General features: G+C 40.6%; 1 protein-coding gene across 2 annotated transcripts; it reads right to left on the bottom strand.

The window, feature by feature from the left end:
* Positions 1-1,488: 1,488 nt before the first annotated feature.
* VPS36 (vacuolar protein sorting 36 homolog) lies at positions 1,489-25,224 on the bottom strand. 2 transcript variants are annotated; one of them, XM_048959777.1, is made up of 15 exons: positions 25,029-25,046; positions 23,907-23,975; positions 23,405-23,608; positions 20,258-20,328; positions 18,478-18,592; positions 17,215-17,304; positions 16,267-16,353; positions 12,794-12,826; positions 12,609-12,686; positions 12,094-12,228; positions 11,162-11,227; positions 10,230-10,294; positions 9,701-9,785; positions 6,815-6,891; positions 1,489-6,728 (listed from the first exon to the last, which is right to left on the bottom strand). In XM_048959777.1, the coding sequence occupies exons 3-15, from the start codon at positions 23,408-23,410 to the stop codon at positions 6,635-6,637; spliced, it is 1,002 nt and encodes a 333-aa protein (XP_048815734.1). In that variant the 5' UTR covers positions 23,411-23,608; positions 23,907-23,975; positions 25,029-25,046; the 3' UTR covers positions 1,489-6,634. The 2 variants fall into 2 exon arrangements, with proteins under 2 accessions (XP_048815734.1, XP_048815725.1); XM_048959768.1 differs by lacking the exon at positions 23,405-23,608 and having other exon boundaries at positions 25,029-25,224.
* Positions 25,225-25,240: the final 16 nt, after the last annotated feature.

Below are 25,240 nucleotides of genomic sequence, written 5' to 3'. Positions count from 1 at the left end.
CAGCCAGCGAATGGTAACCAGGATTTTCCAATCAATTGGTTGGGGAGTTTCAGATCACTGGAAGAATTCTCACATGTGGGGTTGTATTGATTTGTGTTTTAGGCATTACAGCAGCCCAGCAGGTTGATCCAAACCTGCCAGCCTTATGTGGAGTCCAGGCATAGCGATGAGAAAACTGGTAAGTAAAAAAAGGGGAGTACCACTGCCAATGCCAATTGACAAAGATTGGTGGCATCTTATATAAAATTACGTGTTTGGTGAACAAAGGTAGCAGTATTGGAGTATTGGGATATAATTATGCTTGCATTTTCATTGAAGGTTTGGCTTGACATTTCTACAGAGGAAATTTCTGCAGAATTAGCTCAGCATGCATTAAAAGGATTAAATATTGACTAACTTGTCTCAAAATGTCATTTTAATGGATCATCTTCATACAAGATGTATTTACCTAAAAATCTAAGCATGGACTTGGCTTGGCAATTTCAAACTTTTTCCAGAAACCTACAAGAGTCTCAGGAAAAAGACATCATCTTTACTCAAGTTTTCAGATAACGTGCATTGGGAGAGTAATACTGATGACAGGTATCATAGAGTCATAGAATGGCCTGGGTTGAAAACACCACAATGCTCATCCAGTTTCAACCTCCTGCTATGTGCAGGGTCACCAACCAGCAGACCAGGCTGCCCAGAGCCACATCCAGCCTGGCCTTGAATGCCTCCAGGGATGGGGCATCCACAGCCTCCTTGGGCAGCCTGTTCCAGTGCATCACCACCCTCTGTGTGAAGAATTTCCTCCTAATACCTAACCTAAACCTCCCCTGTCTCAGTTTAAGACCATTCTGCCATGTCCTGTCCTGTCCACCTTTGTAAACAGTCATTCTTCCTCCTGTTCATAAGCTCTCATCCAGTATTGGAAGGCCACAATGAGGTCTCCCTGGAGCCTTCTCTAAGTTAGGTAGTGAGTGACCTGCCACTGAGCCTTCAGGATCCCTGAGTATGCTGAGCTTTAGCAAGCAGTGCATGTTTCGGTGTAGCTCCCTTAAAATTCCGTATCCCATCTCAAACCCCACTCTTCCTTCTCCTTAAGATCCCCATGGGAATGAGAGCCCAGCAGAAGCCTGCAGGCTGAATAATGTTTGCATTTGTATGGGTGGGGAGAGAACTGAGCAGGAACATGGGCTCAAGCACATGGGATAGCACAGACGTGCAGGGGGCTGGGAGTATGAAAAATGGGCAACTATGGAGAAAGACACGGATTGCATCTGCAATTGGTACTTTTGCAAATAGCTTTCTCTTCATTGAGTTCTGATGTTCACAACTGAAGGTGGTTATCAGATAATCACGGAAAAATTCGGGGAAAGCAGAAAAAAAAGGAAAATGCAGCAGGTAGAAGAGCTCCAAATGATTTAAGACCGTTTCATTCCAGGACTCCTGGCATGAAGGGAACACACCTATAATAGAAGATTTATTACATATAAGGTACGGTGGCTGGAAGACAAAGCTAAACAAAGTCTGACTGTGTATACTGAAAACATTTTTTACAACAGGTAACAGTCACTGGGAAAATGTTCCAAGAGTTGTGGTGGAATTTCCCAGAAATCAAGATCTGTTGTTGTTCCTAAAAGAGGAGCTCTAGTTCAAACACCAATTAACTAAGGGAAATCCTACAGCATCTGTCACCCAAGAGGTCAGGCTGGATGGCCACATTCTCTGCTGGCCTTGTGGCCTATAAATAGAGTCTCAATGGAGAAAAAAATCCTCCTTATCTTGGACTCTCTTGCTGTAGCAAAAACAATGGAAATGCAGAAAGATCAAAAGTAGTCATTTTGCAGCAGTATTTCTACCGAAGAAACCAAAACACGTTGCAGTCTGATTCCACATCATGATGTGAGCTCTTCCTTCCTCCTGTCAGAGTGCAGCCATTTCTCATGCACCACTTTTCAGAGCTGCTAATGAGCCAGCATCTGAGAATTACAGCAAAGGCTGGGTTTGAAGTCAGTAGGAGTGCTGCTGTTCTCATGGAAGGGGTGGGTCAAGCCAGAACATCTTTGCAATCTGAGGACACACCTCAAACTCTCCATTGGATTTTAAGTGAGACCAGGGGGAATTATGCCACACACACAACAGCGGAGTCTGGCTGAAAGAACAGCTGTTTCTCATAGACAAATACAGTTACATTTAAACAACATTTGAAAAGAATTCTACCTACGTAGCGAGTCATTAAATAACCACAGTACCAACAAGTTTATCCTGTGCACTGGTGCTGCATTTATTTGCAAACGTTCTGTTTATTGCAAAAGCAGTCACTGGAATAAGAGAACTTTCACACAGCAGGTATCCTTCTGCAAACTTTTTGCTTAAATAGCAAATCCTGCCTTGAAGTGTCTGGGATCATTCTGCACACATGAATCAAGGGATACAGGAGCACAGAAACAAGTTGGCTTCTCTCAGGTCTACCTCTCCTGAGTGTGTGCTAACCAGCAGGCAATGGGGTACTCTGAAACAGAAGGTTCTTTACTCGCTCCTGAAGATGTTTGTTTTTTAATACTTAAGACTTTAATTCTAAACCATGCAGAGAAATGACTCTCAAGCCTGCTGGCCAGGACAGCTACCTGGGAGGTATGACACAGGGGCATGAACTCCAAAAAGTACTTAAGTATTTCCTTATAAATAAAGGTGAACATTGCTGACAGGCATGGATGTTATATCCCCTGAGCATGCATACCTGCAGCTTCCTTGGGAGAAGAGAATGAGAGTTCAAACCTTCCTGGCAGAGGAAGTCCTGAAATGTGAGTTTCTTATATTTTATTTGGGTTCTGAAGCACTGAGAATCAGGATAAAATGGGCATTGCCAGCATAGGAAGTACAACACAATAGTCACATTTGTAATTATAGCTCAGAAAAAAGGCTGAGATAACAATGACCTCATATCAAATCCACAAATAATTTTTAATCAGCCGATTTCTGCCTTTTCAGAGTGTATTTTGAGAGAACTCTCCAGTTCAAAATGAAAGTATTCCAGGCTTTGAGTTGGGTCATAGAATCACAGAATGGCCTGGGTTGAAAAGGACCACAATGCTCATCCAGTTTCAACCCCCTGCTATGTGCAGGGTCACCAACCAGCAGACCAGGCTGCCCAGAGCCACATCCAGCCTGGCCTTGAATGCCTCCAGGGATGGGGCATCCACAACCTCCTTGGGCAACCTGTTCCAGTGTGTCACCACCCTCTGTGTGAAAAACTTCCACCTAATATCTAACCTAAACCTCTCTGTCTCAGTTTAAAACCATTCCCCCTTTGTCCAATCGCTATCCACCCTCATAAACAGCCATTCTTCCTCCTGTTCATAAGCTCCCTTCAAGTATTGGAAGGCCACAATGAAGTCTCCCCACAGCCTTCTCTTCTCCAAGCTAAACAAGCCCAGTTCCTTCAGACTGTGAAACTTTGGTTTCTAAGTGACTTAGTGAAACTAAGCGTCAGTGAGTTTAGCTAATCAACATACAACCAGGAGCGATTATTAAAGATACGCTTCCTACACTTCTAAGTGCACTTACATACATATGTGTGCTTATACATTTTAGAAAGAAGGGTTTGCACTTCAGCAGCATGGTTCAGATTACATCCGTGCCTCCACTGGCTGAATATAAAGTAATTGTTCCTGAAAACAAAGGGAAAAGAGAAAGGATGTACAGATTCCCATGCAGCCTTCTTTTCCTGTCAGAGGCATGGAAAGGCCTGTGTTCTCACATGACAAACCTAATCACATTTAAGACTGCTCCATAAAGGAACAAGCACTTTTTGAACTGAGCTCTGTTACAAGCCTCTGCTCAAAGGACTGCATAATTGGACATCCCTGGCAAAATGAGATAATGTTCACGTATCATGATACAAACATTGCAGCAATGATCAAAACATGAAAGGAAATGAGGTTCATACACATACCTTCTATATTAAATTGGTACAATCCGTGAGAAAGGCAGCTCCTACACTTTTCTCTCTTCTATACTCTGTGTCAATGGTGTCAGGAGGCATTTTGCTATTAGTACCAATAGAAACAGGATTGGGGAGCACGAACTCAGGACAGTTCAAGGTACTGACACATCATAGCACACTGCAACAACGTCACCACGCAACAGCTGGCTCTGTACGAGTGATGGATACACATGGATCTCTGCGTTCTTTCAGCTGAGAAAACACATTCCATGCACCAAAGGCCTTTCAAAGGCAGCATGGTGTACCTGTGGCTCTGGCTCAGACTGCCTCCCTCATGAAGTTGGTGTTCATGTTTCTGCAAGCACCTGCAGTTCTGTGGTTTGGCCTGTGACAGGTCACAAGCTATTCAGCAACAGAATCAGGATATTATAATTATATTATAATTGCATTTAATTCTGCCTTATATTTTTACATCAAACCTGTTTTGTGCCCCTTTGGGTACAAAACAAGGTGGCAAAAATACATTGTATGAAAACCTACCCCACAGAACCACAAGATTTGATGCTTAAACATTTCAGTGCTCCCAAAAAACATTAAGGAAGAAATAAAGCTCACAGAATAGTCTACTTAAGAAAAATCTTTTAATTGTTACTGATTTCAGTGGTCATTTTCTTTTGTGTATTTCAATTCTAAACCAGCTATATACAATTTAGCTTCTAGATTTCTTCCCTACCGAAATAAAATATTTCAAGGAAAATACTGGGAAAGAAAATCTCAAGAAGATACCATCATTCTAAATACAACCTATTGTTATTTATTACTCGATTGAGATAATTAAATGCTCTGGGTTGGAGTAATGGAGACTAGGAGTTTACACTCGGCACTTCCTTTCTGATTTTGTGCTTTCTGACAGAGGATACATCCCCCCTGTGGGGAGAGGTTTGGGCCCATAAACTCCTGGTTTCTCTGGGGCAGGTGTGAGTACCAAGCAAGAGAAATAGCTGTCACAAACCAGCTTTCTGCTTCTGTATTTCTCAATTTCCAGTCTTCCCTTAGACGCACACTGCCTGAGATACCTCACACAGATCTCTTCTGTGTGTTGTGGGGAAAATGAAGAAAAGCAGCAGGCCATAAGGCTCCTGAAGAGATGATATTAGCTGGTTAACAGAATAAGAACAGGGTGGAACCATTTTCTTTCAGCTGTGTCAAATCCATTATTTTTAGCACCTTCATGAAACACAGAGGAAAACTGCTGTAAGGAAAGCACTGCACACAACTTCACTCGTGACAAAGAGGACACAATTCCCTGGATCTAAATGAGCATCTGGCAAATCAAAACCATTATTACTGTAAGGATGTCCACATTGAGCTCATTATTGGCAGGTTCTTAACCACGTCTAAGCTGTGGTAACACTGAAATAGTTCTGAAAATATTTTCAGGCTGTTAAAAAAACCTCTCTCCTTTGCTTAATGCCAATTCCACTGCCCCAGTTATAACGCAGTTGCAAACTTATTGTCTTTGCCCATCACTTGAATGATTTTTTTTATTTACTGAAACCAGCCCATTCAGAAAGCTGACAATGTAAGTGATGTGGATAATAAACATCCACTTACTGCTATTACCACCACAACACATTTCCAAGTACCGTAACAACTCCACTGGAGTTACAAAAGCTGAGGCTATCAAATTGCATCCAGTCTGAAAACAGGGAGAGGAATACCAAACAAAAAGACACCTTGTGACTATCAAACATAGGTTGATAGCCTTCTTCTCCCCTTTGATATTGAAAGCACATTAATTTTGGTGTACGAGACATGAAGAAATGCACTGTCTCTCCAAAACAGGCAATGGGCTGATGAAGCTAACTGCTGATCTTTCATTGGAAGTACAAAATGAAAAACAAACAAACAAAAAGAAATGAGTCTGGTGGAGTGACAGGAGGCTATTGCACACTGTGCTGTATAAAGAGAGGACACAGAACGTGCACCAAAGTGCAACACAATGAGACAGGAAGGGAGATGGCAAAGAAAGAGAAGGGAGGAAGTCCATACTAACAATGCTTCTATCTGAGATAGCATAAGACATGACAAAATGACAAAATGAACAAGCTGCTTTCTAGATTCACATAACACATGTTAATTTCTCCTGCAGCAGATTCTTTACGTCTCAAAGAAACCAAGAATATTCTTTAAAAACTTCATTACCTCAAGGAGACAGGGTTATTCTGCAAATTATTCTGCACTGTTTCAATCCTTACACACCAGAGTCTCTATGCAACGGATGCATCTGTCTGCTTTGTTGCTCCAGACACAAATTAACTGAAATTGGAGTATGCAATAACCTGTGTTCTGGGTGCTGACTCTCATGGCAGGCTGTAAGGGTAGTCTCTCCATTTTCACTCATGTGCAATCTGCATCTCACTCCTCTTGAAATGAGAAGTTACAAAGCACATCAAATGGAACTTGAAATGTGAGATAGCCAGCTTAAGACAATTAACATGTTTCTGACCTGGTGATTCTTATTTCCTTTTGGTTCCACACAAGATGATTCAGCACTTGAAATACCTGAGAACTGTAAAGTGTTGCAATGTTCATCACTGTTAGAGTTGACACAAAGTAAAAAATGTCAGTGTCTGTTGTTGAAAAGGTTCCGCTCTCTGCTCTCACGTTCAACCGTTACATAGCAAATGCACACAAACTACATTAGCTTTGTGTTAAAAATAAATTTGGGTAGAATCTCAAGCCTTCCACCGAATCGTCTCTGCAAAGATGGCCCATCTTTTCAGCAAGAAGCAGCCTGGAGAAAGCAAAAGAGGATTTGTTGCATTACTTGAGGACAACTTGATAACAAAGGTGCTATTAAACACAATCATGATTCCTTACCTTTCTTTGGCTAAGAGAACAGACATTCCCACCAGCTTCGCAAACTCATCAGCTGTGAGAGAGCCCTTTTCAGATACCTATCAGAAAACAAACACACTAATAAACAAACTAGGCCATTAAAATAGCAGCTCGCTCAGGCCTAGCTTTGTGAAGTAAAAAATCGGTAGCAAACCTCTTTCAGGAAAATAGTTTGCATTTAAAAAAATTAAAAACGAGTTCATGGTACCCTTTCTTTCAGATTTTTTTTAAATATATGGAAGAAATTATTGGAAATATTCAAGTAGCTCACAGACAGAGGTACATTGGCACAGTTACTATCATACAGCCTAACTAAGTGATTCTGCAAACAGGAGAGCTTGAGAGAGGAAATAAAAACACAGCAGGGCACGACAGGTCATTGAGGTCCCTTCCAACCTCTACGATTCTGTGATTCTGTGATTCTGTGATTGAGAAATTCAAGTAATCTCAGAGAGAGGCAGAGAATTTCAGTAGATTTATGATATTGCCACTGACTGTATGAAATCCACAGACCTTGCTATTCCACCCTACATTGTGGCCTGCTACTGGGATCACATTCACACAACAAAAGATTCAGTCTTGGGCTCAAAGCTTTGGTCCCATTGTCCCAGTGATGCTAGTTAATACATGCTAACGTGAAACATTCTCACATAGGCTGGCATGTGGACATTTGAAATACAATATTTCAAGTCCAGACTTATTACTGCATTGAATTTCTCATATTAACTTACGCTGTATTAGCCTACAAATTAAAAAATATTACATTTTTTCACTTGCTCAGATTCAAACAAACTTGTAAATCCAGATGCAGTTGCCATTTCCTGCTTCCTACATAACCAGGAGGAAAAGGGTTCATTCTGCATTATTCTCAGCATCCTCTGAGCAGTAGTTTCCCTTTAGCAGAAACTCCAATTAAATTAGGCCTACCTTGAGAGTATATGACTAAATTTAAGTAATGGAAGTCAGTTATACAATCGAATATAGCACATGGGTAGTTATTTTTCCTTCCCAAATCACTGCTCTCATCAAGTGACTTCCCTTTTGACTTCCACGTCTTCCTGTCCTCAGCACTCATTCAAAACCACATCACTCTCCTGTTTGAAACCCTGACTTCCTTTCACTTTTTCTCAGAAGTTTCATGTTATTGTGTATTATACATTAAGCACGGGGTGCTTTTGGTCAGAGTTCTCGTCTCTTCCCTTTCCCTTATGGGCTTGCCTTCCTCATTCAAAGCCTCTCCCTTACATTCTTCTATGAAATCAAAGCCTAGCTTAGAATCATAGAATCACAACTTTGGAAACAACCTACAAGATCATCTAGTCCAACCATCTCCTCATCACCCTTGCCACCACAAGCACTAAACCACATCACGCAGCACGTTGTCCAGACACCTCTTGAACACTGCCAGGGACGGCAACTCCACCACCTCTCTGGGCAGCCATTCCAGTGCCTGACCACTCTCTGAGAGAAAAAGTTCTTCCTTATGTCCAACCTAAACCTCCTCTGATACAACTTGTGGCCATTACCCCTTGTCTTGCTCATTGCCTGGGAGAAGAGGCCAAACCCCTCCTCACCACAACCTCCCTTCAGGAAGTTGTAGAGTGCAATGAGGTCTCCCCTGAGCCTCCTCTTCTCCAGACTGAACAATCCCAGCTCCCTCAGCTGCTCCTCATAAGACTTGTGCTCCAGACCCCTCACCAGTTTCGTTGCCCTTCTCTGGACACGCTCCAGGACCTCAGCATCTTTCCTGTAGTGAGGAACCCAAAACTGAACACAGCACTCGAGGTGCGGCCTCACCAGTGCTGAGTAGAGGGGGATGATCACCTTCCTGCTCCTGCTGGCCACACCATTTCTAATGCAGGCCAGGATGCCGTTGGCCCTCTTGGCCACCTGGGCACACTGTCAGCTCATGTTCAGCCGAGCATCAACCAACACCCCCAGGTCCTTCTCTTCTTCACACTCATCCAGCCACTCATCCCCAAGCCTGTAGCGCTGCATGGGGTTGTTGTGGCCAAAGTGCAGGACCCGACACTTGGCCTTGTTGAACCTCATCCCATTCACCTCAGCCCAGTGGTGCAGCCTGTCTAAATCCCTCTGAAGGGCCTCCCTACCTTCAGGCAGATCGACACCACCTCCCAGCTTAGTGCCATCTGCAAACTTGCTGAGGGTGCACTCAATCCCCTCATCCAGGTCATCAATAAAGATATTGAACAAGATGGGCCCCAGCACTGCCCCCTGGGGGACACCACTTGTAACGGGTCGCCAGCTGGACTTAAAACTCCATTCACCACTACCTGCTGGGCACGGCCCTCCAGCCAGTTCCTTACCCAAAGAAGGGCAGAGCTGTCCACGCCACGAGCAGCCAGTTTCCCCAGAAGAAGCCTGTGAGTTTAATTCTCTACGTACCACTTTCCATGTGAGCACTCTTCACAGCCAACTCAACTGTTATAAATACAAAGTGCTATTTTACCCAAATCAAACAACTGCCTGCCTCAACATTTAAGACCTATTTTCACCACCTTCAAGCACATTGTATACAGAGACTGAAGACCATTGTTGTTAAATATATGCCATGAACTTCATCCTACAGTGCAAAGATTTGGAGGAAGGTTAAAGGTTAATGAATTTTGAAAAGAGATGGAAAAATGCTTTATTCCTTATGGAGAAAGCAACGACCAAGATTATTGCCTGCATTGTAATTTGAAGATGAAAAGTGCCATTTGAGTATTATTGTTAGAAGATTTTAGAAGTGGAATATTTTGTATTTTAAAGCCTCAAAAGGAAATCCTGTACTTCACATTTCTATACCTAATGTGTTTAAATTTCCCCAGCATAATCAGAACACCGAAGGAAGTGGAGTTCACTTACTGTCTCTAAAGCAGAAGCAACCATTTCCTCTTCATTGTGAGACTGGAGCTCAATCACCATCACACCGCTGTCAAATATCTGAAGCCTGAAATCAGAAGAGAGGGTCAAAGTAACCCAAAGCCCCAGGCGCATCACCTATGGCCACCCTTCTGATACATCCACAATGACAACCACATTACAAAATGAAAACAGGAAAGACTGTGTAAAATGAACTTCAAGTTAAAAGCATCTTAGAAATAAAAAGAGATTGAAAAAGACAGAGCATACAGTTGGGCTTAGATAAGCCAATTTTCCCAATATGGGGAAAAAAAAAAGGTTGGAAGTGAGAAGAATAATGTCTTTCTAGCAGACAAAGTAAAGCATGGTTAAAATACATATTGAAGTGTAGAGTGGATGTTGGTGCACACAGCAGCACCTGGACAACTGTGTTTAAAAACAAAGTTCCACATGTAAAATACTGTCAGCCAAGCAGCACGCCCTGACCTACGAGTGCCATGTTTTATAAATACATCTCCTGTACATCTCTTACCGTAGCGGCAGTTTCAGTGGCTCCAGCATCTTACAAGCATTTACTAAATCTTCTGGTGAGAGCAACTAAAAAGTAGTAAAACACATTTATTGACAGCATGCCTTTCTAGGATCAGCATAACACCAAAACAAACAATTGCTACAATGATAGATAGAATATACACCAGGTTACTTAATTTTGTTCTTTTTTTTCCCTTTCATGTTGCCCCATCTATTCTACACTCCTTCCTGTCCCCTTACTGCTTTGTTTTTTTTCCTATAATACACATTTTTACCCTGTTTACTGAGAGAACTGAAGCATTTTGGAAAAAAAATCCTCATTCTTTAGTATTCCCTGGTCTCAGGTTTGTTTTCTTTTTCCACATAAAGGTGGATTTTCTCCTCTATACGGTACTATGAAAAGCAGCATACATTGTTATTAAGTATAGAGAATATATAAACACTGCATGAAAGGAGGAGGAAGAAAAAAGGTAAAAATCTCTGATTTTAATAAGCAGTTGATCACTTCACATTGTTACAGACAGTGAGCAATTGGTAGGGAATACTTTCACAGTTTTTCTTGGATTACCTTAGCAAGGATGTGCACTTTATGCAAACAAACAAACAAAAAAACCTAAGAAAAACTAAGAAAAACTAGGAAAAAATGGGGGAATGGTTTTAAACTGAGACAGGGGAGATTTAGGTTGGATATTAGGAGGAATTTTTTCACCCAGAGGGTAATGAAGCACTGGAACAGGTTGCCCAAGGAGGCTGTGGATGCCCCATCCCTGGAGGCATTCAAGGCCAGGCTGGATGTGGCTCTGGGCAGCCTGGTCTGCTGGTTGGTGACCCTGCACATAGCAGGGGGTTGAAACTGGATGATCTTTGAGGTCCTTTTCAACCCAGGCCATTCTGTGATTCTATGATATGATTCTAGGAAAACCAACTTCTCACCTCCAATCCTCGTGCACGGTTTACCAGACAGTACACTTCTGTAAGTGACATGATTCCTCCTCTCTCCTGTGTAAGCACAAGACTGGTAAGAGAAATAGCATTAATCTAGTAAACACAGTATATTAATTTGCTTTTGACTGTTTGAACAGCTAAAGCAGAGAAGCTAATTGTGGCCTTTAATGAAAAAGCTACCCTGTCAACACCACCAATTTCTAGCACTAGAAATAATTTGTTAGCAATCTTTGTCCAATCATTTTAAAATGTAAAAAACTGATACTATACCCAAAGATTGAGGCCTAATTTTATTTTTAAGCCAAAGGATGAAGGAATTTTTATGTATTAAACTTATCAATCAATTTTCATTTTTCAGGCAGCGTGTCTGATCACAACAGGTGGCACATTTCTTAAACAAAACATTCCAAATACTTCTTAGGAGACATATAGCTGCACAAGTTTCAAACGTGAATATAGATTTCTGGCAAGAATCTAGAACTCCCTAAGAGCTTCAGATAAATTAAAATATGAGATATTACTTGATGGAGAATAAGTATTAAACAGTTTAATGAAATAATAGTTATATATTCAAAGCTTGTACTGTTTTTCTTTCTAAAAAAAAAAAAAAAGAAGTAATATTCTGTGGCAAGGAATGAATACAGAGCTCCTCAAATAGCAGAAAGGCTGCTAATGTGATCCACCAAATACCACCAAAAGTTACTGAATTGGAAGCTGAGATTGCATTTCTCCAAAAAAATATTCTTACACTTCACATTTACATTTTCTTTCTTGAAAAGACCTACGTAAGCAGTGAGTAAGAGGCTGTGCTGCTCCATTAGGAACTTTGCAAAGAGGCACAGTCATTAACACAGCCAGAACACGTTTTCATGAAAACTCAGCACCACAAAGAAAACACTGGTGCAAAATTGGTACGTTACCTCTAATGGTGTCTGCAGCATTCCAGCTAGTTGCTTTGCCAGCTGCATGTGGTAATGAGTACCAGATCCGTGTGTTTCCCTAGTAACTGGATTGGCTATGCCCATACTCAGCAGATATGATTTGAACCTAATAGTCTAAACAAATAAATTCATTAAAAGTGTATCAGCTACTGAACGACTCTCATTTTTAAAGGACTTTCACTTTATTACCAGAAGACAGTTTTGGTGAATTGATCCAAACAGTTTACTACCAATAAAGTCGATTACTAGCAAAGCGAAAGCAAGAATAATACAAAACAGAGAACTGTCATCGTCCACCAACAAAGGCAGTAAAATCCATGCTTTTCAGAAAGAGCCAAAATAAAAGTTAACCAAACTCTTCAGTCTCTTTAACTAGATGTAAAACAAACAGAAAAGCTCACAAAGCATTCTTTGCAGAACTCGTTTTGCTAAAAGGACAGCTTTGGCTTTACACAGGGACATTCCTGTTGATTCTAAAAACAAAATTCATTTACCTCATCCTCCGTGATGTCACCTTGTTTTTCTTTAATCTTATTAGCAATTGACTTGGATAGCTCCACCATTTCCTTAGCCTATCAAGAAAAATCCACAGATAAATCAATTTGCAGGTCATCAGGGAAAACATGCTGAAAACAGAAAACAAGCATAAATCTACTCGCATACGTAACACGTGCCTTACCTTCTCCATTAGCTTACTAAGGTCCTCAAAAGCCTGAAAAGATATTAAAAACATTTCAGATCAGTACAACTACAGCATTCAGCTTCATAGACACAGTGAGCTACCTCGGCAAACCTATCAAGCTGGTTGCAAAAGCTGCTATCCTTTACATCAGTAAGTTATAGTGTGACATATTATAGACAATTGATTGCTTTATGAAACTGTTTCATACAAGTCTACAAAGACAAACCATACAATCCATAAACAAGGAACAAAGGAGACTGAGACCCAAAAAAGTTTAAACAGACCAAGTCAGTGATGCTCTCCTGAATGCTGGGGAAACATTTCTTGGTGGTGAGGGCAGGTTTTCTTCAACCAAGTGAGTTAAAGCTCACTCAAGAAGATCTATTGCTTCTGGACAGCAATAAGCCAGCTGTAATGCTACAGAAACATTCTTCCTGACAACACAATTTTACTGTATTGAGTGGGAGCTTCTAGGTTAGTAAGCAAGACTGTAGTTACTTTAAAATGAGCAATGAAGATAATACACAATTTGATATAATATGCTTAACCAAAGAGACAAAATCTCTGAAATTCTGTGTCAACATCTTTTCATGTATCTCACACAACAGAACAGTGATGCTCCCATAATTTAACACAAAACAGTTAAAGAAGAATGTAAATATCCATGAGACAAACATCAGATTTATACAAATGAAGATTTAAAAAATAGATTAAGATCTTCTGAAAACTCTAGTTGTTGGACCTAAAAAGCACAGCACATGCTAAGGCAGGTAAATGCTTATTTGTACAGTTTTTTCTCCAGTCTGAGCAGCTTAATTGCTGCCACAAAATTTGTAATAAATTGGACCTACAACATAGGACCATGCTTATATCAAGTCTATTGAGCTTAGTAAACTTCTGTGGTCTCAAGTACAATAATTCTGTATTTTCAGGCATAAATAAAAAAGATCCACATATTTTGATCTCAAAGAAACAAAAAGTAAATATATTATATATTTAAAAGTAACACATTTTTGCCAGGCTTAGCAACACACACTCAGCCTGTGGTGCATCTATCTAAATACATGACGACATGCCTGTGTAGTGAACCTTTTCAAACCACCTTTGTTGGCCAACTGGTTTGAGAAACATTCCAGAGCCTCCTCAGTTATTGCCTGCCTGAAAGCAGCACCCAGTAATTCCAGCCACAAAGAAAGATCATTCAGTTAGGGTATAGCAAATGACCACAGATACATCTTGCCTACAGTTTCCAGACATCAGTTCTATGCCGTTTCCTATCTTCCAACTAATCCCCCTCTAGAAAGAATTTTAGCAGGACTTATGCAGGAAGACTGAATTGTTTCCATCTAAAATATTTGTGCACCTGAGTTAGGAAGCTTATTGGCCTGAGACTCCATATACACAGATGAGAGACATGTCTCCAAGAAGGGATGTTTTTTTTTCCACCCAAATCCCTCCTAATGGTACAAGTGACTCCATAGAACCATAGAAGTTCAGCCTCTTAACACTTGGTACCTCAGCTAGGCATCCAGAATTAAGTGGAATACTTCTTCTTGGGGAAGGACAAGGGGGAATGGTGTTAAACTGAGACAGGGGAGGTTTAGGGTCGATATTAGGAGGAAGTTTTTCACTCAGAGGGTGGTGACGCACTGGAACAGGTTGCCCAAGGAGGTTATGGATGCCCCATCCCTGGAGGCATTCAAGGCCAGGCTGGATGTGGCTCTGGGCAGCCTGGTCTGCTGGTTGGTGACCCTGCACATAGCAGGGGGTTGAAACTGGATGAGCATTGTGGTCCTTTTCAACCCAGGCCATTCTGTGATTCTATGGTGATTCTATGATTCTTGCTTCCTTATTTGCCAAATTCAATGGTTTACAATAGAATTCTCAATCTTTGGTGTAATTTAAGTCCTTCTATTGTGTTCGCATGATATCAACAAAATTTTCTAATAAGGTTTTTCCTAACTTATTTCTCATCTCTAAAACCTGCATGAAAACGCTGTTCATCAAAAGAACCCTTGCTTTAGCTAATAAACAGTATGCTGTGTGTAACTCCTCCTCTGCCTGACTCACTGAGGGCAGGCCTGGAAACAAAGGGGAATGTGCACACACCTAACAGGAACTTCCTCAGATAAACAAAAGGCTACAGAACTGGATTCTTATCAGCAGTGAACAGCAGATGCAGGAAGCCTTTTTCTGGAAGCCAGGGCACCATTTTTTAAATTAAGTCATCTATAACATTTAAAGCTGGAGGAAGGCAGGATTTCACAAGTCATGATTTTCCTACATTCATGCAACACTTACAGATGGATTTCTTCTGCTCTCTGAAAAAGCTACAAACGGAAAAAATAACCAGACAACACCTTTTGAACTACACACACACACCACAATGCCTTTTGAACTACACATAGAATTTCATTCACTACATTACTCACAAAAGAAGAAAAAATTGTAGCAGTATCTGAAACAGCATGCTGCCTACAAGCTGCTATGTAACTCTACATAGCAGAATATGCAGCACGCTTTTTACTGGGGCACGCTGAGTCTTGTAACACTTTGCCATTTGAATCAATCTGTTGTAGGCAGTTTATGAGTATTCCCACATCAATCCAAGAGAGGTTGTGGATGCCCCGTCCCTGGAGGTGTTCAAGGCCAGCTTGGATGGGGCCCTGGGCAGCCTGGTCTGGTATTAAATGGGGAGGTTGGTGGCCCTGCATGTGGCAGGGGGGTTGGAGATTCATGATCCTTGAGGTCCCTGCAAACCTGGGCTGTTCTGTGATTCTGTGAATCTGTGTATCACTCTCTATTATGTGACAAAACCAGATCACTTCAAAGGATATTACTCCCAATACATCTGAAAGATTTTCAGTGAAGGAACAAATTGATTCTGCTGTCCATCAGCACTGACATTTGAAAGTCAATTACTGCACTGCTTCTGGGAAAAAGGACAGCATCCATCCTGCCAACATACCCTGCACAGATACCTGTAACTTGCTGGAGCCTGGACAATTATGGCACTGTAATTATAAGTTGAACTCTAACATTTAAAAAATAAGCATCCATGCGATGAAAAGGCAAATGCACCACAATATACATATTACATTTTCAATTGAAACCAAAACTAGCTGTACAAAGAGGAAAAAAACACTTGTCACGTCCTCTTTCTGTAGAAGTCTCTGCATTCTGCTTCTGTTGATGAAAAGTCATTGAGCTCAGATGTGTAATGAATCTTACAAATACACAGCAGTACTTCTGAAGTACAGCCTTCTTGAAAGGAACTGTTTACATTAAGTACCCTTGCAAATATTGAAAAGGCAGTTAAAAAGAATAAATAGTTGTAAAATACACACTCTTAATCAATTCAGATGTCTCAACAAAAGCAATAAACCATCTCAGCTGCCCCTAAAAGAAAGTGTGAATGAACAAAAATAGTGCATACAGATGGCTGACCTTGAAACTTCAGTAGTATTTACCTCGGAAATGTTTTTGTCAGTCTCTTTTCTTTTTGCTTCTAGTTTCCTTTCGATCCCTACAATTCCTACAGCTCTTACTCTTCCTGCCTGGAAAAGAAAAGAAAACAAAGAGTCAAAATAAGAAATGCTAAGTTTTCTCATCCACCTCAGCATGAAAAAGCTTGTATCAGAACACAGAAAAAGTTCCTCCAAATAGCCAATAACATACATACAATAATTCATGTATTTCTTTACAGTACTTTCAAAATCAGTGTCACAAAATAAACAATGTGTATAAAGCAAGTATAAATCTGCTGTCACATAGGCAGATAATGGTTACTATATTGAAGCTATTAACATGAATATGCTTAATAGCTTGGTCTAGACTGAATGCTTTAGTTTATCCCAATTAAAGCCTCCTGAGCCCATGTGAACATTTACAATACAAATACGTGAGTGCTTCTAAACACAATTACCTCAAGAAATCTGTGTTCTGCATATTCATACGTACAATGTATTCACATACATTCTGTGATACAGTTGCAATGTGAACACATTTATCAGAGTTTTTAACCTAGAAGTATGCAGACAGGTAAAAAGACAACCAAACTGACAAAGATATCCTCCAGAACAACTGCCCAATTAGAAGATAAATATAAATCAGATCCATGTGGTTTTCAAACATATGAAATATACGTGTTACATTTCTGTTTTTTGTGGCCAGAGGTCAGATAAGAGATCACCGAAAACCTTTTAGCTTTATCAAGTCTCTCATGCTGAATGTGCTATTACAGAACTGAGCTCACCATCAACCACTCAAGGCAGAGCACTCTTAAGGAAGACAGGCCAGAGGCAGACACAGTATATGGAAACAGCACTTGTGGAAACAAAATTACATGAAGGTTCTGAATTCAAACTAAACAAAGCAACATGAGACGTACACAAGAATGCCAGAAGTCCTGCTCCTACCTGTGGATCCTTGTTAACCTGAATGGTCTGTCCAGCAGGCATGTTCTCCCATCTCCTCTGTGTAATTTCTTCTGAGAATCGTCGAAAGAACTGCAAACATTTAAGAGTGACAATAGATGTTTCACAAAACATGCAGAGTAAATCTGGTTATTTTAGTTTCTTGGCCAACGAACCAAATGTCACTGTAAGAAGCAGCATGGGAACACCTACACATTCACAGAACAACATTCTTCTCCAACCTTCAAAAATACACATGGTAGAGAAGGAGCTAGTAGTCAAATTACCATGACTGCTTCTACTGTAAAATATTTTTTGAGATATTCAAAATGTTCCAAAACATGCTGAAGTTAATGATGGCAAGGTTTGCTCAAACGCCTGCTTTTAAAAGGAAGGAAAATTGATCAACACCATCACAAACAATCTGTTAATTGAACAGCATAAAGACAACCATGTAGACTTATTTGTTTAATGCTAATACCAGAAAGTGGCATTAGTTGATTAGTTAACTTTAAGCAACTTTGCTCACAAAGAAATGAAAGTGAGTGTGATGAAACATATGCACGTTAGATACAAACAAAGAAGACACATAGATGCCTTATGAAGATATCTATAACTAATTCAAGTTGAAAATCTGATTTTCTGCAGTGAAATGGCATGGCTTTCTTCTGCCTTTCAGAGCTAAAGTTTTCCATCTCTCCACATAAGGATTTTATACTGTGACATTTCTTCACAGAGGACAATTCCTTTTTTTTTTTTTATCTTTTTAACATCTATTGCATTTTGAGATTAGCAGTTGGTAAAACAAAGAAGAGGAAAGAAAGAAGAAAAAGATTTATAAAACACAATGAAACAAAGCTCTAAAGCAATGAGAGAATTGGTTAGGAGTAAGCTGCTTGATTTCCATTCAGTGGAGAAGTACAAAGAAACACCTTTGACTCTATTAACAGTAACAGATTGCAAGGTCATCATTTTGGAAAATAACATGTTCCATTTAGAAAATAATACAGGAAGAATAAGATGTTTCTAAATGTACCAGAAAGAGGACAAAGTCTCATAGCACCTCCTGACATTTTTGGGACTCTGTTTAATCAAAGCACAGAACCCTGAATGCTCACAATGTTTGCTTTAAAAAAGGATGTACTGAAAAAGCTCCACCTCAAAAGTCAACACAGAAAGATCGTGGAAAATTATCACTATCACAGCAAGAGGAGAAAGGCATGTCCAAAGCTCTGATATACTGGGTTCACATGGTACAAAACTTACCTCGATTTGTCCATGCTCTTTGAAAGAAAGTTTTATGTAGGAGTATTTGCTGCTTTGGAATGGGCCAGGCTCTTTGTTTGGAGAAGCAGGATGAAGATGAGCGACTATTTTGGCACTAAGAAAAAGTTAAAGGAAAGAGAAAACACAGCTTTTTTCATTAATTAAAAAAAAAAACACCAAACCAAAACCCAAACCCTCTTCCTACAATCAAAGTTATCTGTCTATTCAAAATCTGCACTAGCTTTATCTCATGTAAGAACTAAAGTCCATCAAATAATGCTTTACATTTGTGCAATAACATTGAAATGTTTTGCCACCATGTATATATCTATTTTGTGTGTGTGTTGCATAAAAGCTACTACAACCTCTCAATAACATCTCAAGTTTAAAACAAGTTTAATAACATCAAGTTTAAAACTATGGCATCTGCCATCATTTTTAAAAATTAAATGCAACAGATCTTAAGACTTCAAGCAAATTATTTCTGACAGTGTTAGTTAAGGTAAAAACTGCTTGTCGAGCAGTACTTTTGATTTGGCTTTTGACTTGCAATGATTACTGTCAAAACATACTAACTGTCACAAGAAAACAGAAAATCTCAATATTCTGTTTAATCTGTCTGCTTGTATGCTTCACTTATGAACACCGTATGTGATCTTGTCCAAAATCAACACTGAAAGGTAATGTGTGTGGAAATAACAGTCTAACATGACACCTACCACCAAAACAAGCCTTGAGATAGCACGATTTTAGGAATATACTAAGCCACTATCACATTATGGGGGCAAGTCTGCCATTCCCATTTCATTTTACAAATAGTTATTTTTAATAGATCTTTATTTGCCTTCTTCAGCATAAGGGAACTACCTGATTTCATCTGGGCACCCCCAGGATATTACCTTAGTCTTTTCATCTGACTGCATCTACTCATCTGGCTGCAAGCACATATCTCTATGCAATTTCTCCATTTAATCTTTTTTCTTGTCAAACTTCTTTATACACACACCACACCAGATTTGTGACCTAACCGAGGGGAAACACCAGCTCTTTCTATTCCTCACCAGCACTTCCAAGCTCAGATTCAATCATACGTTCATGTAAAGTAAGATAATATGGGATTTGGCAGAGTCTCTGTTCCTAACCAGTTCTGTGACACGGATGACAAAAATTAGCTTTCAAATTTAGATTCAGCAACAGCACTGTGGTATTGGTGACTAATCACTGAAAATGGCAAGCTGGAACACATACTTTAGTGCTTATAGGATGATTTAACCATTTGCATCAAACACCACTTTGTCGTGACTTGCTTATGCACTTGGTCTTAAGTGAGGAATGCTGAGCTCCCTGGCTGTCAATGTGGAAATATGGTTTACAAACTGATCCTACCATGGATAATTAAGTAATCTTGGATTTGTCACATAACACACATGCAATTAATTATCAATGTGAGAAAACCAAAGTGTTTATCATAGGATCATAATAAAATCATGGAATAGCTCAGGTTGGGAAGGACCTTAAAGCCCACCCAGTCCCAACCCTGTGCCATGGGCAGTGCCACCCAGCAGCTCAGGCTGCCCATGGCCCCATCCAACCTGGCCTTGAGTGCCTCCAGGGATGGGGCATCCACAGCTTCTCTGGGCAGCTGTGCCAGTGTCTCAATGCTCTCTCAGTGAAAATTTTCCTCCCAACATCTAAGCTAAATCTCCCCTCTTTTAACTTGAAGTCGTTCTCCCTTGTCCTATCACTATCTACCTGTGTAAAAACTTTTTTATCACCTTACCTTTTTCCTATCCCAGCTGCTTGCTCTTCAATAAAGACAACTTGAGACAGAGGTATAGCAATGCAGCATTCCTGGAATTATCAATGGAAACACAAAAGAAATTAAAGCCACATCCTGACCATTCTCTTAAACCATTCTTTTCTCTTTTCCCATTTCATAAACAGTAAAGATTTCTACAGGTGCTGTCAGAGGCTGTCAGATGAAGTACAGCGTTAACAATAGAAACTATGAAAGAGAAATAAAAATACAAAAATACAGATTTGAAGCCGAGTTCCAGATAACCAAAACAAATCTAAGTGTAAGGCACTTCAGGCTAGATTTATAAAACCTCAACTGAACAAAGCTTTAGGATATAAGTACAAGACACAAACACTAAAATTTCCACACTGCTGCAGCTTATCCCTGTAAGTGCATAATGCTAATAGGTCCTTCAAATGTTTGGATGGATGCAGCTTGGGGAGCCAAAGCACTACACAAAACCACCAGGCTTCTCGGTGCTGAATGTCTAAAAGCTGAATTACTTTTTGAGGGGTGATACACCAATTAGGAATGCCTCCATCTATTCATCCTCACACAGGTTTAATGTCAACACACATTTGTTGAACTGTGCTTTAGATAAATCAAAGCAGAGCAAGAAACAAGACTGTACCTATCTGTGGGAAACGAATCTAAACTCTTTATTTATGTATTTGAGACAGAAGTTGCTGAAGGGAACAATTCAAAGCATCCAGTTATGTGACTGGTCTTGTTTTGGTGAATATCCTTTGCTGAACATCCTCTTCAGGATGAGATCAATGGTCAGTCAGAATGCAGGAAACCTTACAGACCCTCTTTGAAGCTTTCTCTCCCATCAGCCACAAAGGTGTTCCTAACACCAGCTTATAATGAATACTGTTGGGAGGTCCTCTCAATCCCTGCTACCTAAACTGTCCTTTGCATGGAATGATTAAACACACATTAAATTGGAGCTTGTAAGTATATGTGGAGGAACTTCTACTAACGAATAAATCTCTCAAGGGGAAAAAAAAACAAAAACAGATGGCTTCTACTTCCTATTTTAGACTATTTCAATTCTTCTCTGGCTCCAGATTTTACCACCAATGTACAGAACAATCATGTTTGTAAAATGCCCACATAAATATAGGGGAAAAAAAAAAAGAAGATTCCATTAAAACCCAAAGATTTTGAAAGTAACAAAAGAGTCAAATGTTATATAACAACACATAATATCTAGATTTTTTAAGCAATATATTAATCTAGTTCATAGCTAGAAAGCTATGAGTTTACTCTAAGTACAAGGACTTCACTCCTTCCTGGAGAGAAAAGCAAGAGAAAATGATGCCAAAAGAGCAACAAATTAAAAGTTCTGTGGGGATATGAGGACAGCGTGTTCATTTGGATTTATTTTTCTGCTATTTAGTGTTGAAATCATGTATGATTTTGTGATCTGCAATGTTGTGCAAATCTAGCTATGTAACAAACTTAAAAGAATTACATCATCTTTTTCTTTGGAAATGGCTATTTTCTGTACTGTTTGACTGCAGGTGGTATCTAAGGACAGCAGCTATAAAACAAGTGTTTTTGTAACAACTTTTGCTACTTCAGCCTAACAAGTAGCCTCCTCTATTACAAAAGTCTGTTGGCACAACAAAAGGGAATCTCCTGAAGTTTATTCTAGGTAAGGCAGCTAAGTTTCTGAAGTTTATGCATCATAGCTCCACGTGAATATAAAAGGCCATGGTGCTACCCATGCTTCACTCCTAAGAGCTTGAGAAAGAAACAGTTTCATTTACCACAGTAACAAAGTTATGGATTTAAAAAAAGAAAGCAAAAACTCTTTTGAGACAGAAGTAACCTATACTAGATCAGACATGGATAATTTCTGCTAATCTGCTGCCCTGTGTTTCTGCCTCCTCTCAGCACCTTTGCTAAGTCAAATTGTTAGAACTATTTTCTTATTCTCCAAGTTTTTTCTCTGCTTTTTAGCAAATTCTGTGATCTCTGGAGAGCACAAGGAGCCCTGCCATTGAGGTAGCATAGGGAGAAGAAACAAATGTCATCTTTTTGTTGAGGAGAAAAAGGGGATCTGAACAGTTGTTAGACTTGCTGAAGCTGTCATACACAGTGTTATTCCAGGCAAACTGAAAGCCTGAGAAGATAAGAAGCAATGCATATTGCCTTATGTGCCTGCCTGACACAAAGACATGCTGATGAAGAAGTCAGGGGGGTGAATTACAGAGACAGTTCAACACAGGTAAATTATCTCACATTGGCTGTGGAAAAAAAAAATAATAATAATAATAATTACAGAATGGCTTGTGATTTAGGCAATCAGCTCCTGACAATAGCAACCCCAGCTGGGACAGGCTCTCTGAACAAAGCAGGGGGGTTGGAACTTGATGATTGAGGTCCCCTCCAACCCAGGCCATTCTATGATTCTATGATATACATATGTAAGTTGCTTTGCCAAATTCAGATCATCCTTGGCAACCTTACATGTCATGAAGATCAGAATAGCTCACCACTGTGGAGCAAGAACGTGATGATTGGTGGGGAGTAGTCACTAAGTATGAGAGGTGCTTCAGTTACCCTTGCTAAAAGCCAGTCCAGTGGAATAAAACTTACTTTTGAAGAGCTGTTATGTGCACATGGCTTCTGAGGCTAAATTTTCTAAAATACTGTGTCCAAAACAAAGAGAATTCAACCTGGTTCTGAGAAAGACATCTTCAATTACATCTCTAAAATGGTGCACATTATAACAGTCTATATTTAGAGCTAATTAAATATCTGTAATCTTTCTCACCCATTCACAGCCACATCTCAGGCCACCGGGGACCTGATGTAAAGCATTCAGCAGCAGCATCACACTGTTGTTTCAACAGCACTGCTTAAGCTCTGAACTGATTCTCCAAAGTAGTACAAATGGTCTGGCTTACTGGCTCAGCACAGCAGTAGTCAGCTGGAAGGATAAGGCGTGTACAACATAACACTGCCACCAAACACCAACTATTATCATGGCCTGGTATTATGTGCTGTAACCAGAAGATGGGGATGGTTGGACTTTGAAACACAATGGGGAAGAAAAGGTCTTGCTAAATGAGCAGCATGGAAGAGGCATTCAGATTACAGTCAGAGTGACATTTTCACCTTCATTCTCAAAACCAAGTATCCAATACATGATGGCAGACTTCCTTCTCCATTTGTGTGCCACAGAAAAGGAAAAACGATACGATTCCTTTCTGCGCCTCCTCATCTCTGATCATTTTATTACAGCAGAATTGGGTGAAAGAATATTCCTTGTATATCATCTTCTTTGAACGTAATTTCTGTGAAACAAAATGTGGGCTACATCTGTAAGACAAAACATACACAAACAAAGCTGTGGTGGTGAGGCATTGCAACAGATCACCTAGAGATGTGGTGGATGCCCCGACTCTGGAGACTTGCAAAGCAGGGCTGTACCAGGTCTGGGCAACGTGATGGAGCTGCGAATGCCCCTGTTCACTGCAGGTGAGTTGGACTAGATAACCTTTAAAATGTTCCTTCTACCTCTAAGGATTCCATGATTTCTTTTTCATCTGCAAACGCCAACTTACTTGATATGAAATTTACAACTGAGTGACATGCAAGAGACAGAAGTGGGACTTACATGATTCTTCTGATCCCTCCATATTAATCTGTGCGTGCTAAGCAGTAGTACTCCACTATCAAATTTCACCTAAGCAAGAAAAATAAAACAGATCAGCAACAAATTTAACCACTAAGTTGCATAAATAAATCATAAAATCATTAAGGTTAAAAAAGACTTCCAAGATCATCGAGTCAATGTGTAAACTCATCACCACAACACTCAACTTGGTAACACTACACATCAATACAATGTTGGAATAAGATACAAGCCAATATTTTGAGGGCACTCTTATTGTTTTTTTCTTCCCGAGAACAGAATCAATGAAGTTAATGGAAAAAGAAATGGGGAAAACCAGCATAAAAGGATTACATGGATATAGACAAACTTCCTTTTGAACTGCATAAACATAAAACATACTCTCAGGAAATCCTGAGAGATCCTCCCTCCACATGCTGTGCAAGATACACAAACTGCTAAATGGATATTTATTTCTAAAAGGGCTATTGCCTTTTGTTTGCTGATAAAGAAAGTAGAAGTTCTGTAAGAACACAAAGCAACCTAATGAGAACGTGCTACAGACAGAAGTCTTCAGGCCTACCAAATAGAAGCGTTCCTTCTATCCATTTTATTGTTGAAGAAATATTTTATATATCGGTAAGCAATTAGGATTGGGAAAAAATGTGTGAGCAAATTGCTTCCTACTTGTAAAGCTCGAAGGAAGCTTTTGTAGCTTCTTGCAAGGGTACGCAGCCATTCGGGTGGAGAAAAACAGGGAGACGGAGAGGCGCGGCAGTGGCACCGGCTGCGCGGGGAGGAGGCGGAGTCACCGTCCCGGAGGTGTATGTGGCACTGAGGGACGCGGGCAGTGGGGATGGGCTGCCGGTTGGAGAAGAAGAGCTTAGAGCTCTTTTCCAACCTTCACGATTCTGTAATTCGCAGAGCCAAGCCCTGTCAGAGCTCGCAGCAACGGCTGCTGGGCGCTGCGGCTCCGCTTCACACTTCTCCTCAGCTACGTCCCCTCACGCTTACTCGCCTCCCCTCGTCCAGGTGCCCACAGCAGCATCCCGCGTTCCCCCAGTTCCCCGCCCGCGCACCGGCCGGCACTCCAGGCCTGGCCGCGCCGCCAGCCGCTCCCGTCACCTTCTCCTCCCCGTCGTAGAGACGCACGCCGCGCTGCTGGAGCACCAGCGTCTCTCCCAGCTCCAGCAGCCCGCTGGTCCAGGAGAACCGATCCATGGCGGTCCGGGAGGAACTCTCCCTTCCCCAGGAGACACCGGGCCGCAGCCGCCGCTCTCGTCCGGCAGGCACCGGGCGAGCACAGCCCTGCCCCAACCGCTCCAGCCACGGCGGTG

Source organism: Lagopus muta, chromosome 1 (assembly GCF_023343835.1).
Source record: "Lagopus muta isolate bLagMut1 chromosome 1, bLagMut1 primary, whole genome shotgun sequence".
Classification (NCBI taxonomy): Eukaryota; Metazoa; Chordata; class Aves; order Galliformes; family Phasianidae; genus Lagopus; species Lagopus muta.
The sequence above is the reverse complement of the archived record's forward strand: the minus strand, read 5'-3'. Positions and strand labels throughout refer to the sequence as shown.

What these genes read in the sequence shown, in the direction of transcription:
- VPS36 (XM_048959768.1), bottom strand. Translation starts at nt 25,124, where the DNA reads ATGGATCGGTTCTCCTGGACCAGCGGGCTGCTGGAGCTGGGAGAGACG. An exon ending in CTGACAAAAACATTTCCGAG is followed by an intron (nt 12,827 to 16,266) that starts GTAAATACTACT and finishes ATATCTTTTCAG; the next exon opens with GCTTTTGAGGACCTTAGTAA. An exon ending in ACCGTGCACGAGGATTGGAG is followed by an intron (nt 10,295 to 11,161) that starts GTGAGAAGTTGG and finishes ACTACTTTTTAG; the next exon opens with TTGCTCTCACCAGAAGATTT.